The sequence below is a fragment of the Martes martes genome (genome assembly GCF_963455335.1).
Source record: "Martes martes genome assembly, chromosome: 1".
Taxonomy (NCBI): Eukaryota; Metazoa; Chordata; class Mammalia; order Carnivora; family Mustelidae; genus Martes; species Martes martes.
Window position 1 is genome coordinate 79,921,404 of NC_137888.1, and position 16,767 is coordinate 79,938,170.

The following is a 16,767-nucleotide window of genomic DNA, read 5'->3' on the forward strand; positions in this document are numbered from 1 at the left end:
GGACTTGTTAATGGGCTGTAAGTAGTAAGAAAATTTCATTTTTTTTTTCATTTGCCTTTGTTTCCCATATCAAGAAATAGCAGAACTATTGAGATCAGTGGCCCTGATTTCTATTTGAGTCCACTTTTTTAAAAATGGCATTTCTGGCAGCAGCTTCCCCAGGCTTTCCCAGTGATGAGAAAGACCAAGCTGATTTAGGTTTCAGGACCAAAAAGAATAAGAGGTCTTGGAATAAGGAAGAGTTTAACAGTTAGAATTTGTGGAGTAGCAACCATCCTTTCCCTCTCCTGTTCACACAGGGGAGGAAGATTTGACATTAGCACTTCACTCCCTTTTCCATGAGACTGAGAATGCCATATATCCTGTTTCCACTAAGTTAGGAAATAGTGATTATCTCTTTTCTGATGTTTGCTAAGCTGCAGAGCCTTCTAGCACTTCATTTACCTGAGACAAGGAGAAAGAAGCATGATCAAAGAGGGAAGCAAGAAAGAGTGCCTGGAGAATCACCTACATTCCCACCACTTAGTCTGAGGATACATGAGTTTCCAGGGTGCCTAGGTGGCTCAGGCAATTGAGTGGCTGAGGCCCGGTCATGATCTCAGGGTCCTGGAATTGAGTCCCACATTAGCATCAGGCCCCCCACTCAGCAGAGAGTCAGCCTTTCCCTTGGCCCATCCCCCAACTCATGCACACACGTGAGTTCTCGCTCTCAAATGAATAAAATCGTTAAAAAAAAAAATGCACGAGTTTCCTGTAACTTGAATCGACACCATGGAAAGTGGCAGGACTGAAGTCAACTTGTAATACTCCCCACAACACATACCCATGAGTGGAGTGACTAAGCCCCAGCACATTCCACAATTAAACTTATGTGTCCTTCCCATCCCAGGTGGTGGGGATCCAAGAGTAAAAGGCTGTGGACTAAACAGCCTTGGGAGTTAAGCAGGTAGGGAGAGAAAGAGGTAAGAATCTCTCAAGCCAAGGGACTATGACAGGGAGCCCCTACAGAACCCTCAAGGAATAACCATGACCAAATGTGCTGGAGAAGAACCAGTATTTGGACACCTGTCTTATGAATGGAACTAACAAATGTCAACACAAAAAAGGGAAATGTAAGCAAAATGTAAGGAGACTTCAGTTGTGTGTTTTCTCTCTCTAGGTGTTGTGGGAATATGCTTTTAGCTGCCAAATAATGACAGTGCTGGATCATATATGTATGGGAATAGTTTTCACTCTTCTCCCAAGTTTTGTCCACCATTAATTATGATAAAGCTAATGTTGCTTTCAACATTTCATAAGAAGAAGTATGACTAGAAAATGACAAATAAATAAAACCCAAAAAAGGAAATGTGAGTCTAAAAGAATATAGATTGAAAGGGGCCATAAGAAATTCAATCATTTAGGAAAAACAGTAAGAACTAAATTTACTTGATAGAAATATATTTTTAAAAAAATAAACAGGTCTAGATACCCAGGATACTGAAAGGAAAGAAGGCCAAGGGAAAAAGGCAGCCATAGATCCTATTGTTTTGAAGATAGGAAATCAAGAAGTAAATCCTTTATTTGAGAAAGGCAAAAAAAACCTGGGCTTTGGTCAGAAATTCTGCCTAAATTTAGAACTTTTCTATTTTTTTCAGATGACCCTATTATAACTGTCTCATATAAAAAAGATCTTGCCTCTATAACTATATAGTTCACCTTGTCCTTGGACGATCAAACAAGTTATCTACAACAAAGACCAGAGACAAAAGCCAGAAAAGCAGACCTTGTTGACCCCGAAGAAAGCTGCTGGCCAATGGGATTCCTCCTAGCCTTCAAGTATGTGTTAATACTGCTACTACCTGGGGTGCCTGGGTGGCTCAGTGGGTTAAAGCCTCTGCCTTCGGCTCAGGTCATGATCTTGGAGTCCTGGGATTGAGCCCCACATCGGGCTCTCTGCTGTGGTGGGGAGCCTGCTTCCCCCCCTCTCTCAGCCTATTTGTGATATCTCTCTCTCTCTGTCAAATAAATAAATAAAATGTTTTAAATTAAAAAAAAAAAATACTGCTACTACCTAAGTGGAGAACAAGAACATTCAGAAAATGGTGACTGCACACAACAGGAGTCCCGCTGGTCTACTTTTCTTCTTGTCTATCTTGTCCCTAAAATCATGGTTTCCCTACTGACTATAATCAAGGCAAAGGTTAGAACAAGTCATTTCATCTAGTCCACAAAAAGACCTGTACCAGCTTCACTTTCACATAGCTTATCTGAAAAGACAATGGTGCAGGGACTGCTTTGGCAGAGGTCATCAGAACTGATTACAGTGATAACTGTGATGAGATCTGACATCACTGGGGGGTAAACCAGGAAAGCAGCAAGCCCATAAGCTTGCCACAGAACTAGTTTTAAATGTACTCTGTTAACTTCTCTGTTGAGAGAAACAGAACATCCCCTTAAAACAAGAAAAGCTATTGAGGCATGAGACCCAGGGAATAAAAGCTAGGATATAACATCCTATCCTACCCCAAAGGCAATGAAATAAAATCACAAGAACAAAAATCTGTGGCAGATTTGAGGCCTTACTAAAAATAAATGTTGGTTAATTAGGAAATCTTGGGAAATCTACTTTATGTTTTCACCAGCAGTCAGGGAGCAGCAATAGGCTTCTCATGCTGTATGACTGATTCTAACAGGTGTCAACTCTGGACCATGTGGTACCTCTGACATTGTCAGCATCACAGATCATTAAGAGAACCTTCTATAGACATGGCGGATGTTCGTGGATTATCACTGGTGTTATAAAAGAAGCCTGTAGTGTTAGGATGATTTTAGCAGCAAGTATATGTGTATATCAGATCCTCAGACCAACTCAAACTGGCTTTAAAAACAAAGAAATTTACCATGTTACATGAGGAACTGGGGTTTAAGATACTTCAAAGATCAGCTACTTTAGGGGCTCAACAATGTCCTAAGCATTCCTATTCTTTCTATCTTGGGGACTGCCATCCTCAGCACATTGCTTTTCGTCCTTATAATTATCCTCACGATTCTGTCCGGAGGGTTATTCCCTTCATCTAATAACAAGTAGAAATTAGCCATTCCTTAGTACTAAAAATGGGTTAAGTGACTTTCTCGTGTAGCTTTGCCCCACATTCATAGGTAGTTAGAAAGCAGTTAGGGGAAAAAAGTAGCCTCAGGCATGATGTATAAAGAGTTAGTTTATTACAAGTAATCAAAATTGATAAAACTGGAAAAGTCAATAAATATTCTCTTTCAACAAAAATTAAATATGGATGCCAAAAATAACTAAAATAACAGTGTCCAACAGTTAAACTCTCTCTTGAAATATAAGCACTACAGGTATACATCCTTTATCCTGGTGACTTTATACAGTATTTCATTTTTCCTAAAAGCATATTACATTAATTACAACTTGCTTAAATTATTCTGCTATTACATTTAGAACAATCATCTCTTAAATATTTAAATATCATCAGAGTGCAACTTAGATCATTTAGAGAAATTTCCATTTCAACTCAATGAAAACATCTATATATTTACATATTTTACTCTTTTCTGAGTGGGTTACCTCCAGACCCCTTGGAATAGTTCACCCTTTTCTACGAAAGTGTATGCGATTCATAAGTTCTCTGAACTTCAATATAAAGGAGTAGTTATTTATGTTGTCTTTCCATGTTTCATAAGTCCTTCTAAATTTCTCATAATAACTTTCTTTTTTCAAATTGAAATCTGATCCAATTTTTTTAAAATAACTGTCTTTTTTCCACATTTCTCTCCAGGAGCCTTTGAATTTTTCCAAATAACTTTCTTCAGATTCTTCCTTCCATATTCCTTCTCTTTTTTTTAAGGCTGTTAATTCAGCTTTAAGTAAGTTTCTGTGAATTGTCCAATAGATTTTAGAATCATAGTCTAGCCCTTTAACAAGAACAGTTTTGCCAAGGCCTCTTCTCAAAATTTCTTCATTCAGACTCACACTAAAAAACCTACCCTTGAATAAAAAATAACACAGACCAATTACTAAAGAAAATTGCTACTATACCTATAACATCTTCACTTTGAAATTTATTTATTTATTTAAATTAAATAATCATCCAGGGGCTCCTCGGTGGCTCAGTCAGTTAAGTGTCTGCCTTTGGCTCAGGTGGTGATCCCAGAGTTCTGGGATGGAGCCCCACATCGGGCTCCCTGCTCAGGGGGAGTCTGCTTCTCCCTCTACCTCTCCCCCCAGCCCTTGTGCTATCTCTCTCGCGCTCTCTCTCAAACACATACATAAAATCTTTTTTAAAAATAAATAAATAAACCAATTAATTAATTAATTAATTAAATCATCATTCAGAGGGGCACCTGGGTGGCTCAGTGGGTTAAGCACCCAGCTCTTGATTTTGGCTCAGGTCATGATCTCAGGGTCTTAATATCTAGCCTTGCATTGGGCTCCGTGCTCAGTGCAGTCTGTGAAATTCTCTCTCTCCCACACCCTCTGCCTCTCCCTTCCCTTCACACGTTCTCTCTCTCTTTCTCTAAAATAAACAAATAAAATCTTAAAAAAAAAAAAAATCAGTCATTTAGCAACTTACCCTCCAAAGCCAAAAAACATAAAGCAAAGGGCTCTCTAAGAACTTAAAACAGCTAATACTAAATCCAGGAATTTCATTACTAGGAGAGATCCTTGTTCAAAGTCAATTGCCTCTTTTATTTATTTTTTTTTAAGATTTTATTTATTTATTTGACAGATCACAAGTAGGCAGAGAAGCAGGCAGGCAGAGAGAGAGGAGGAAGCAGGCTCCCTGCTGAGCAGAGAGCTCAGTGGTCCTAGAACCCTGGGATCATGACCTGAGCCGAAGGCCGAGGCTTTAACCCACTGAGCCACTCAGGCGCCCCTTTGCAAAAGATTTTATTTATTTATTTGAGAGACAGCATGTATCACAAGGGCCAGCAGCAGGAGGGATGGGGGGGGGAAGAAGAGAGAATATCAAGTAGACTCCCCACTGAGTGCATAACCCAATGCCTGCCTTGATCTCATGACCCTGAGCTCATGACCTGAGCAGAAATCAAGAGTCAGGCACTTAACCTACCGAGCCACCCAAGCTCCCAACATTTTTTTTATTTTTAAGTATCTGTACACCCAGCGTGGGGATCTAGTTCATGATCCCAAGATCAAGAGTCACATGCTCAGGGTGCCTGGGTGGCTCAGTGGGTTAAAGCCTCTGCCTTCCGCTCAGGTCATGATGTCAGGGTCCTGGGACTAAGCCCCGCATCGGGCTCTCTGCTCAGTGGGGAGTCTGCTTCCCCCTCTCTCTCTGCCTGCCTCTCTGCCTACTTGTGATCTCTGTCAAAAACATTAATAAAATCTTTTTTAAAAGTATTGAATCTTTAAAAAAAAAAAAAGAAAAAAGAGTCACATGCTCCACCAACTGAGCCAGCCAGGTGCCTGGAAAAGATAATATTTTTGTAAGGCCTTTGGCATCTTTATATATTTTGCATTACCAGCTTACTTTTTATTTTTTTAAAAAGATTTTATTTGTAAGTAATCTCTATATCCAATGTGGGGCCTGAACTCACAACTCTGAGATTAAGAGTTGCATGCTCCATTAACTGAGCCAGTCACGGAGCCCTACCAGCTTACTTTTAACTCTAAGACACTTCAACCAATCAGTGTTGGATAATTCTTATTTTGAAAGAACTGCATATGACGACATACAGAAATTAATGGGTTTCATCAGGCTTTCTATCAATAGTTCAAAAAGCTCTAAGAATCCAAAATGGTTACAATTTTAATCCCTTTAATGTGAGGTTATTTTTTTCTTCAGATTATTTTTGTTTGTTATATATAATAAGGGACTTTATTTATTTTAAAGATTTTATTTATTAATTTGACAGAGACAGAGAGAGCAAGAGAGCTGAGCAGGGAACCTGATGCAGGGCTCGATCCCAGGACCCTGGGGCCATGACCTGAGCCAAAGGCAGAGGCTTAATGACTGAGCCACCCAGGTGCCCCAATAAGGGACTTAAAGAGTTAAGAAAACTGTCCTTCCTCCTGTCATAACACTTTACCTACTTAATTTTCTACATTCTTTTTTCAGTAATAGTCCACCAAAAGCCTGAAGTAAGGCTCCTGCAAGGACTCACGACAGAGACACAGGGACACTGATGAAGCTCCAAGGCATTCCCGGTTACACAGTGGCCAATGGTCACTCATAATGGTAGGAAAACTCTGAGGCAAAGTCTATAGTTGACTGATTACTGATCATAAACAGTACTTAAATATTCTCGACTTTACAGTTCAGAGACTGAACACTATTTACTTCAGAAAACACCCCTGCTCTTTATAGTTTCCAGCTGACAGGGCTCACTCAACAAGCAGTTTCAAGTAACAAGGGTGATGCACTATACTCATGTATAAGTAAATGTGTAAAGATAATCCTCAAATAAGCAATGTCCAAAGTCACTAATAATTTTAGGTTTCTTTCATGTTCTTAATTTTCCATTTTTTCTATAATAAACATATAAATAATATTTAATAACAAAACGTATATAGGAAACACCTGGTTCACTATACATGATCACTATGAGTAGCAGTTAAAAAAGACAAAAATTCAGTCCCATTGTAGATTCAAGATTCTAATTAATGATGGTTCTGAACAAATAAAAAGAATAAAATACTGCTCATGATTTCTTCACACTACTTACCTTATTCACTAGAAGATAGCAAAAGAGCACCGAATTCTCCTTTCCAAGAAGTTGAAACCATAGCAATTGGGAAGGTTTTAACTCTTTTTGTAACCACACCTTCCCAGTTTCAGTGAGTTCTACTCCTGCCAGTTTAACGAGCAGAACACCACAGCGCTCTTCTAAAAAGGTTAGATAGAAAATTGTCTAGCTTTAATACTATGTTGAAAAGCAAATTTCAAAGTCACATGCCCCCACAAAACAACTAAATATACTGTGTTTCTTTACAAACACCCAGACTCTCTAAATGTAGATCTATTTATATCTGTATTCAAGTTTTCTTTTAAAGCAACCGAAGCATGTAACACATGGAATAATGTAAAAAACCCATTTCAGTAAGCTCCAGAACAGGATGGAGAAGCCATTATTAACAAATGCATATATGACAATTTATAGTGCTGTCTCAGCATGACCTCTGGAAGCAGGTTCTACTTAATAGCATCCCCAGAATTGTGCAGTGAACAGCCTGGACAAACCCAGGTGGTGACTTTGCTGCCTGAGTCCTCAAAAGTCATCACTATTCCAGAGAGAAGAGATTTAAATTATGACAATATAATTACAACAACATAACATAACACAACGCAGAGTACTAACCACTATACGATCACGGCGAGCCACCAGGACGCCACACAACATAACATAACAGATGCTCAATTATTTGTGGAAAGAATGCATAAACGCCTGAATGAAATCCTGAATGGTTGAATAAAAAAAGGGGGGGGGAGGAATCTGAAGCCAAATTAAATAGTTCCTTGTATTTAAAGCCAAGAGTTTGTACTTTCCCTCACAAAGGTACTAAAACTTAAAATGGCATTTTTTGCTATTTTACAAATGACTTCTAATTAACAAATACTAAAATAGTTGCATAATTCTTGCACTCTACTTACTTTTCCAGGAAGATATGATAGGTAAAGTAATAGGAATATGCTCAATTTCTAAGCCATTCTCAGTTATTCGGCGTAATCGTCCACGTAGTTTAACATTCTTTCGTATAAATTCTACTGGAATATCTGCAGAACTTGTAAATTTTGATGTCTGTTGATTTATAAAAAAAATACATAACATTTTATTATTATTTTCATTTTAAATTATGTCAAATTGTCATCTAAACATTTAACAAGAAGATATAACCACTGAAAAATTTTAATTTTGTCCTTAATTTTATATTAATTTTTTACTTACGATTTAATCGAAGTGTTGGGGGGGCACCTGGCTGGCTCTGTTGGAGCATGCAACTCTTGACCTTAGGGTTGTGGGTTCAAGCCCCACACTGGGTACAGAGATTATTTAAAAATAAAATCTTTTGGGAAAAAAAAACTATGAACACTAAAAGTGAGAGTTAGTATTTTAAAAGATCCTGACAACTAGGATGATGGGATAAAATGTTAAAGTCTTCCCCTGTACTCCCCAAAACTAATGTAGGATAGAAGAGAATAAACTAATTGTAGGATATATGAAAAAGATAAAGAACTTTTAGTTCATTGTGAACTCAAAATGAAATGAAAGAGTGACAAGTCTACAAAAAAAAGTACAAACTCCCTCTCCTCTCCACTCCTCACTGTTCCCCACCAAATTCAAACACCAAGCAACATTGTAAGGAACAGGATCCCAAACAAGAAATAAGGAAGAGATTGTTCTAGATCAGGCCCTCATGGGATATACTGAGCTCTCCTGCATACCACATCTCCTAAAAGACTTCAACAACAAACTAGAACAAAACTAGAAGACGAGAAAGAAGATGATAAAGTGCCTGGAAAGCACATCACATGAGAAAACCAAGAATATCTCGCATAGGGAAGGGAAGACTTAGAAGTAGAGAGGGTCATTAAAGATATCTCCAATTACTAAATATCTATCCCTTTTTAATTTTAGGTGTTTTCATTGAGGATATACATAAAAAGATCTAAGAGTGCCTTGGTGTTTGGAGTTTTAGAAATTATTAAGGAGCTAGGGGAAGAAACTGAAATAGAACCCATGATCCTGCTCTCAAGGAATTCACCATCTGTGTGAGGAACCTTTAGAGGCAGATCCCATTGCATCTACCTTTTCTGCATCCAATAATCTCTCAACAGCAGAAAGTTCAGTGCTATGTTTCTGTGACATAACAAGCACTATCTGGGAGATGAACGAACAATATACATAAAATCAGAATACAGCTGCAGAGCAATATATAAGTAGGTTTAAGATAAGCAATATATAAGTGGGCCCCCGGGTGGCTCAGTCGTTAAGCGCCTGGCTTCAGCTCAGGTCATGATCCCAGGGACCTGGGATCCAGCCCCACATCAGGCTCTCACTTGGCGAGGAGCCTGCTTCTCCCTTCCCTCCGCCTGCCACCACCCCTGCTTGTGCTCTCTCTATCAAATAAATAGATAAAGTCTTAAAGAAAAAAAAAAGATAAAGTATAAGTGCTAAAGGGTTCGGCTGCCAGGAGGGTTCAGTCGGTTAAGCATCTGATTTTGGCTCCGGTCATGATCTCAGGGTCATGAGATCGAGCCTCGAGTCAGGCTCCACGCTGGGCATGGAGCCTGATAAAGATTCTCTTTCTCCCACTCCCTTTACTCTTCCCCCTATTCACTCTCTCTCAAATAAGTAAATAAAGTCATAAATGCTAAAGGGTCAAAAATGGAAAGAATAAGATCTGAGGGAGACATCTGTAAAGCAAGTGAATTCTAAACTTGTGATAAACATCCTGCTCTCTAGAAGAGGCAGAAAGATGATGCCACTAACAAGAACACAGTCCCTAAGCCTCAGAAGGAGAAGGAAGTGTCCTAAAGGCAAAGAGACAAAAGCTGGAAGCACTATGAAAAGAAAATAATAAGTGTTTCAAACTCAGGAAGAGGAAATTTGGAATCCAGTTCTGCCACATACTAGCTGGATGAAAATTATTTAACTTCTTCGAGTATCCATCTCCTCCATCCATAAAAATTAGGTGTAAGAACACTTCTTTCGGGGCACCTGGACGGCTTAGTTGGCTGAACATATGACTCTTGATTTTGGCTCAGGTCATGGGCTCAGGGTCATGGCATCAAGCCCCACGTCAGGCTCTGTGCTCAGTGGGGAGTCTGCTTGCAATTCTCTCTCTTCCCTGCCTCTCCCCAACTCTCTAAATAAATAAACAAATAAATAAATAATTTTTTAAAAATACCTGTTTCATATGATTATTTTAAGTATTAAACGAAATTATGTATCTCAAGTGCTTAGCACAGTACTGAACTCAATCATCATTTTTTATTTTTTAAATATGAAATTTGGACTTGTCTACCAGTAGCTGAAAGAATATGAGAGGTTGGTAAACTCAGGAGGAGGAAAAAGGGGAGGAAATACAAAAAGAAAGCTGAAGGGGAGCTATTAGGTTCCCTTTGTGGCAGGCCTTTGGTTGGTTAATGCATTATCTATTCCCAAGCCTCTTTCTTTTGTCATCATGTACTATAAGGGATGGAAAACCTAAATGGCTGCTTTCCCAACTTCCTTTCCACCTAGAGGTGGCCATATGATAAAAGGATGTAAGCAAAAGTCTACTGAGGGCTTTTGGTAAAACTTGTGTTTTCTCGATAAAAAGGAAAACATGTGGCTGGCACCTTCCTTTTCCCTCTTCTTCTGCTTTGAACGTGAATATGCTATTTGGAGTTACAGCAGCCATTCTGTGCCATGAGGAAAGGCACAGAGAATCATACAGACCTAAACTCTCTGTCTTGACCCAGAGACCAATGCCAGCAGCATCCTACCTCCAGAAGTCTTTTGACATGAGGAAAAAAAAGCCTTTTAACTTGGTTAAACTGCTGCTGCATGGGGTTTCTCCTACTTGTAGCCTAAGTTCTCCAACTGTTACACAATAAAATTTTTTTGCCCCCTAATGTTCCAATGTTCTTTTTCCACCTCCTTAGCTTGCTCTTCTCACCACTATTCATTATTTTCAAAACTCATAAAACCTAAGAAAAAAAGACACCAGAACTATGGTCTAAGATGAATAACTTCATAACTTACTAATATAAATTACTATTAATGAATAAGTAATTTGCATAAATCAATAACATACCTAATATTGTATAACTTAGAACAATCTATAGTTGATTTATGTCATTTTTAAGGGCTAACAAGAGAAGTAATCCCTCAGCATTATTTTTACCAAAATTCTTTTTTTAAGATTTTATTTATTTATTTGAGAGAGAGAGCTAGTGAGAGAGAACATGAGTGGGTTGAGGGGCAGAGGGAGAAGCAGACTCCTCACTGAGCAGGGAGCCCACTGCAGGGCTCAATCCCAGGATCCTGGAATCATGACCTGAACCAAAGACGGACGCTTAACCGACTAAGCCACCCAAGCGCCCCTTATTTTTACCTAAATTCTTAATCAGATCATTTAGTATTTTGACATTTTGAAACCTTCAAAATACAAATGTCATGGAACATAGATTATAAGATAAAGAAAAAAGTGAAATGAAAAGAGCTAAAGCTTCAAAAGTTCCACTCTAAAAATATAAGCTAAATGTGAATGACTTACAAAATCATGGAGGTGTTAAAAGAAAAAAAACCTATTAGATTATTAGATATAAGGTTAAAAATGAGTTCAAGAGGGGCACCTGGGTGGCTCAATGGGTTAAGCCTCTGCCTTCAGCTCAGGTCATGATCTCAGGGTCCTGGGATCGAGCCCCACATCGAGCTCTCTGCTCAGCAGGGAGCCTGCTTCCTCCTCTCTCTCTGCCTGCCTCTCTGCCTACTTGTGATCTCTCTCTGTCAAATAAATAAATAAAATCTTAAAAAAAAAAATGAGTTCAAGACACTTAATAAAAAAATGGGGGGATAAAAGTCTGACTTTGGAGTCAGAGGGAAAAGGCAGGAGTTGGAAGAGATATACTCTAGTACAGTAAAGCTACGTAGTCAATGATAATATAAAACAATATAGAGATAATAAATGTAAGACGTTAATATACACAGAAGCAATAAACTCATTCCAGACTGTAACATGACACTACAATTACACTCAGTGACAAGAATCAATTACATTAAAAAAACTTAACAAAGGCTGAATTGTCAAAAGAATTCCATAATATCTATTATTAAAACATTACTGAGAGACCGAAAAATATGCTAACTGAAAATATAAATTATTTTTTTACATCACACTTCTTACTCTGTTCATTAAACAGATCTTACAGATTGCTACAAATTGGAGAAAGTATAAATTATTCAGTGCTAAAGGACATAATTTGACTATAATCTAAAACCACTATACAAAACAGTTTTGAGACATGCCACAACGTCTGAAATGCAAATTTAGTGATTACAGCATTCTAGCCAACTAAATCCTTTACAGATTCCTTTTTAAGCATGAAGAAAAGTGATTATGGAAATACAGACCAGGCAATCACTTTCCATAAAATCCTGCGTATGTGTTGCTTTTAAACCAAGATCTTAAAATAGGTTTGTTGTTCTAAGATAATATTTAAGACTTCTAATATGAATAACAAAATGAGACACTTCTTGAGAGAAAAACGGTCTGCAAGTGAGAAGAAATTAACTGTCTCTTGCTTATCATCGTGCCTTCTTCATTTTTTAACTTACCATCCGAACACTTCTTAGAAGTAACACTGTTCCAGCTACGGCCATTACGGTGCTGATGTTCTTCAAAAAGAGATTAAATGATTAATTCTCACTAGTTGTTATTCATAATAGTAAAAGTACTTATTGGAAGGGGACAAAAAAGAAGACTGACCTCTCTATTAATTGTCCAAATAAGGCACATCCTTCAACTAATGGCCCATTTCTCCCAACGAACTTTCTTAACTGCCCACCTACTCATTAATCTTCCTGCTTTTTCCCCAATCTGGCATGCACAGTAATTATATATGTAATATTGTATTGTTCTCTACTGACTGTTCCTTTTAACCATGAATTCCTTAAATGCATGAATCAGTCTAATACTTCTTGAACAATGTCCACAGTAATTTGCATAACCCTGAGTCTACAGTGGGAATGTAAATATTTGGTAGAAAACTTTACTATCCAAAGCTTAAAATATAATGCTTTAGATGTATATGTGGGAGAACAGTTGAGAAGAACTTATCAATGCTTTTAAAGTGCTTCATTAGAAATAGACTGGGGTACCTAGGTAGCTCAGTCCATTAAGCATCTGCCTGCAGCTCAGGTCCTGATCTGGGAGGAAGCCCCCCAGGAATCTCTGCTCAGCAGGGACCCTTCTTCTCCCTGTCCCTCTGCCTGCCGCTCCTCCTGCTTATGCTCTCTCCTCTTGCTTGTGCTCGCTCTCTGTCAAGCAGATTAGCAAATAAAATCCTTTAAACATACACACACACACACACACACTGAAATAGACCTAAAAAAGTTTAACTTAAAAATAAGAACCTGAGGCTCCCGCAACAAGCGTGATAATCTAACATGTTTTCCTTCAAGAAATACAACTAGGTATGTAAGAAATGAAGCTGAAAATATACCCAAAGAAATGGAAATGCTAAGATTGCTCTTAGTGTTGAAGTAAAGCCACTTAGATCCAACTCTGATCTTGCTCTAAACATCAGGCAAACATAAAACAAGGCGATGAAAACTTTGTAATTACCATCACATAATGCCTTTTATTTGTTCTGTGGATTTCCCATTTGTAGGGAAAAAAAGGAAATATACACAAAGATACACCCTGTGATTGAGATATTTGGAATAATGTATCCATCTGCCAATTTTTTTAAGGATTTTTTTAAAGAGATTTTATTTATTTATTTAATAGAGAGATCACAAGTAGGCAGAGAGGCAGGCAGAGAGACGGGGGAAGCAGGATTCCGGCTGAGCAGGGAACCCAATGCAGGGCTCAATCCCAGAACCCTGAGATCATGACCTGAGCTGAAGGTGGACGTTTAATTGACTGAGCCACCCAGGCATCCCTCCATATGCCAGTTTAAACACTGTTCCCTCTCTCAATCTACTGAAGTCGTTTTTTTAATTTGAAACAACCCATGCACCAAATTCTGCTTCACTGGAAGAAGCCAGGCCTTGTCAATTAACACGTGTGTATCTATCATTCATTAATGCCACCAATACCTATCTAGCACTTACTAAGTGGTAGGCAATATTCTAGGGGTAAGAGCTGTACTTGGGAAGGAAAACAGCCATGGTCCAGGGCCTTGTGGGGCATGACTGCAGAGCCTTTGCAAAACTGATGGTCCTACTCAACTTCTCAGAAGAATTTAACATAGTTACTCATTCTCTCTGAAAATATTCTCTTCTCTTGACTTGTAGGACACCTGGTTTTCCTGATTTTCCTCCTCCTCCTTCACTGTTTCTTTCCAATCTTTGCTGACCTCCTCCTTTTCCCAAATTCTAAATGTTAAGAGAATCCTTCAGGTCCCAGGTCTCAATTCTAGGATTTCAGCAACTCTTCTGATTTGTTCCAAGATGCCATCCAAGCTTTAAACACTAACTTGAGGTTTATGTGGTTCATTCCTAAAGTTCTATGTCCAGATACGATCTCCCTTCAATGCCAGATTCCTATACCTGGTTGCCTAGATAACATCTAGAACTCGGTTTAGAATTCTAATAACCATCTTCAGGTTCACAAACGTCCACCTTCAAGTTCACATGTCCAAAGTCTCCTCCAGATTTACCCAACAAATCACTGACTCCCAACTCCTCCACAGAAGCAACTTTGACCACCGTCCACCCCTTGATTCCTCTTTCTTTACCTCCCACCCCAAATCAATCACACCATCCCCAGGGGACTAGCCACAATCTTGTGTCGCCTGGTCACCTAAGATGTCCCACTCTTGGGCGAACTCCAGTGCCCTCTCACTTCATTCGAAACATAAGGCCTACAGGACCACGTGCCCACCCCTCCACCCTTGGTCCCCTGTGCCTCGCTGTCCCCAAATGCTGCGTCTCAGTCTCTGAGGTGTCCCCGGAACCCACCACGGTCCCAGGAATTCGGCAAGGGTGGCTCCTTGGCCCGCCGCGCCCATCCCACGCAGCCAGCCCAGCCCAACCGGATCGCACTCCCCCCACCGCCGCCCGTCCCTCGCGACCCTGGCGAAGCGACCCTCCGCCCCGCCCGGGCCCCCGCGGTTCCACTGCGCGCGGCTTCCCGCTGCCCGCCTCCCTCAGGCTCGCTCCGCGCGGCCCCGCGCCCACCGCCTGCCCGGCCGGCTGGTTTCCGGTACCCGGACGAGGTGCAGGTGGTCGTCGGCCCACTGCGAGACCCGCGCCACCACGTTGGGCGCCGCTCCGTCCCGGTCCGTCGGCGGCGAGGCCGGGGCTACAGGCCGCCCCGCCATGTTCCCGGCTTCCCGCGAGACAGAGGCGCGCTCCTCGGGCGGACGACAGGGGGCGCCGCGCTCCTCGGGCGGAGCGCGCGGATCCAGGCTCCCCGGGCTGTGGGGGCGCAGCGCGCCTAACGACAGCCGCGTCCTCGTCTCCCCCACAAGCCCCGCAGGAGTGGACTGACGGCGGCTATGGGCTCCCTCGTCGCCTGTGGGCGGGCCCCCCACTGAGTCGGAGACAGGCGACAGTGACCCCCACCCCAGCATTTATGCAGGGGGTTTCCGCCGCGCTGGACGTCTGTGTGGGGCAGGGGCGTGGGGCTAAAGGCTTCCCAGCGATGCTGGTGGGGAGGCGAGATGATCAGTTCGTGACTTCAGTTAACCCAGCTTTAGTGTGGGTTCCGCATCTGCAATGCAGAAAGGAAATTGAAGTAGTACTTCCACTTACTCCCAAATACAAGATGCGTAATATATTTGAATTGTGCTTTCAAGTTTGCACGGTTGCTTTGTAACCCTAATATCACGTGCTCTAAATTGTTGAACTGTTAACTGATTAAATGTAGAAAGCTATGTTAGTATATTTGGGATATTACTAGTAGTATATATTAGTATATTTTTATATTTATTTATTTATTTATTTATTTAAAAGATTTTATTTATTTATTTATTTGATTGATAGACATCACAAGTAGGCAGAGAGGCAGGCAGAGAGAGAGGAGGAAGCAGGTTCCCCGCTGAGCAGAGAGCCCGATGCGGGGCTTGATCCCAGGACCCTGAGATCATGACCTGAGCTGAAGGCAGAGGCTTCAACCTACTGAGCCACCCAGGCGCCCCTATTAGTATATTTTTAAACAACATTTAGATGCAGGACGATGTAATGATATGGTAACATTTGTGTAAAAAATTGCGTGTGCGCGTGTGTGTGTGTGTATGTGTGTACGATGAAAAGCTATGCAAGGAACCTACAACAGTGATTGCCCCTGGGGAGAGGGATTCGGGTAGGAATGGTTGGGACGTTTAACTATCTACCAGCTCTAATAGAACATTTTGCGATGATGGAAATATTTCAATATTCACATGTGGCTAGTGGCTATGATACTGGACTGTGCAAGTATACCGTTGGAAATTTTTTTTTACCTTATGCACATATTACCTTAGAAGTCAAAATGAAGTACATTGTATTCCTAACACACATTGAGTAGTACCTTCAAGGAATGTAGTGCCTCAGTACTATATCTAATAGAAAATAAGTAACAGCTAAGACTTAGATCTAACTATGTGCCAGGCACTGTTCTAAATAGTTTTCATGTATGAATTCCTTTGATCCTCACAGCAACTTTATTAGATAGACATTCTTATTAAGCCCAATTTTAAAGAGTAAGTATGTGGAGTGAGTAAGCCAGTAGCTAAGGTCACCTAGCCAAGAAGTGGTGAGCTGGGCTATTGTGAGGGGATTCTACTCAGCCAGTTGGCTCAGTCTGTGCACTTAACCACAACACTGCCTCCCACAAAGGCAATCAGCTAGCACACATAAATCCCTATAAATCTCCAGTGAGGGGACACACAAATAATATTGGGGAAAATCCAGCTAAAAAGATACACTATCTAAGTCCCTAATTACTATTTCAGGTAAGAACAAAGTTTCTGTATATTAAGAGATTTTGAATAGCTTTAGTTAATAAGTAGAAAAAAATAAGATTTCTTCAGGGGCAATTCTGTTCCCAAGTCTTCCTTTGCTGTATCAATGTTCTTTCTGTTCTCTCTCATTCTTCAAGTTGAAGAC

The 16,767-nt window shown here is 40.3% G+C and overlaps 2 protein-coding genes across 2 annotated transcripts in view; both read right to left on the bottom strand.

Moving 5' to 3' along the window:
• Positions 1-3,187: 3,187 nt before the first annotated feature.
• On the bottom strand, positions 3,188-15,012 carry LOC308356586 (protein C3orf33). Its single transcript, XM_080825665.1, has 5 exons — positions 14,886-15,012; positions 12,289-12,348; positions 7,617-7,764; positions 6,691-6,851; positions 3,188-3,991 (listed from the first exon to the last, which is right to left on the bottom strand). Exons 1-5 carry the CDS (start codon positions 14,997-14,999, stop codon positions 3,593-3,595), a joined length of 882 nt encoding a protein of 293 aa, XP_080681791.1. The 5' UTR covers positions 15,000-15,012; the 3' UTR covers positions 3,188-3,592.
• Positions 15,013-15,260: 248 nt separating this feature from the next.
• The window catches only part of SLC33A1 (solute carrier family 33 member 1), a 38,823-nt gene continuing 37,316 nt past the window's right edge, over positions 15,261-16,767 (bottom strand). The window contains exon 7 of the mRNA XM_080807006.1: positions 15,261-15,391. The gene's annotated coding sequence lies outside the window, so the exon portion shown is untranslated. The remainder of the gene's footprint in view (positions 15,392-16,767) is intronic.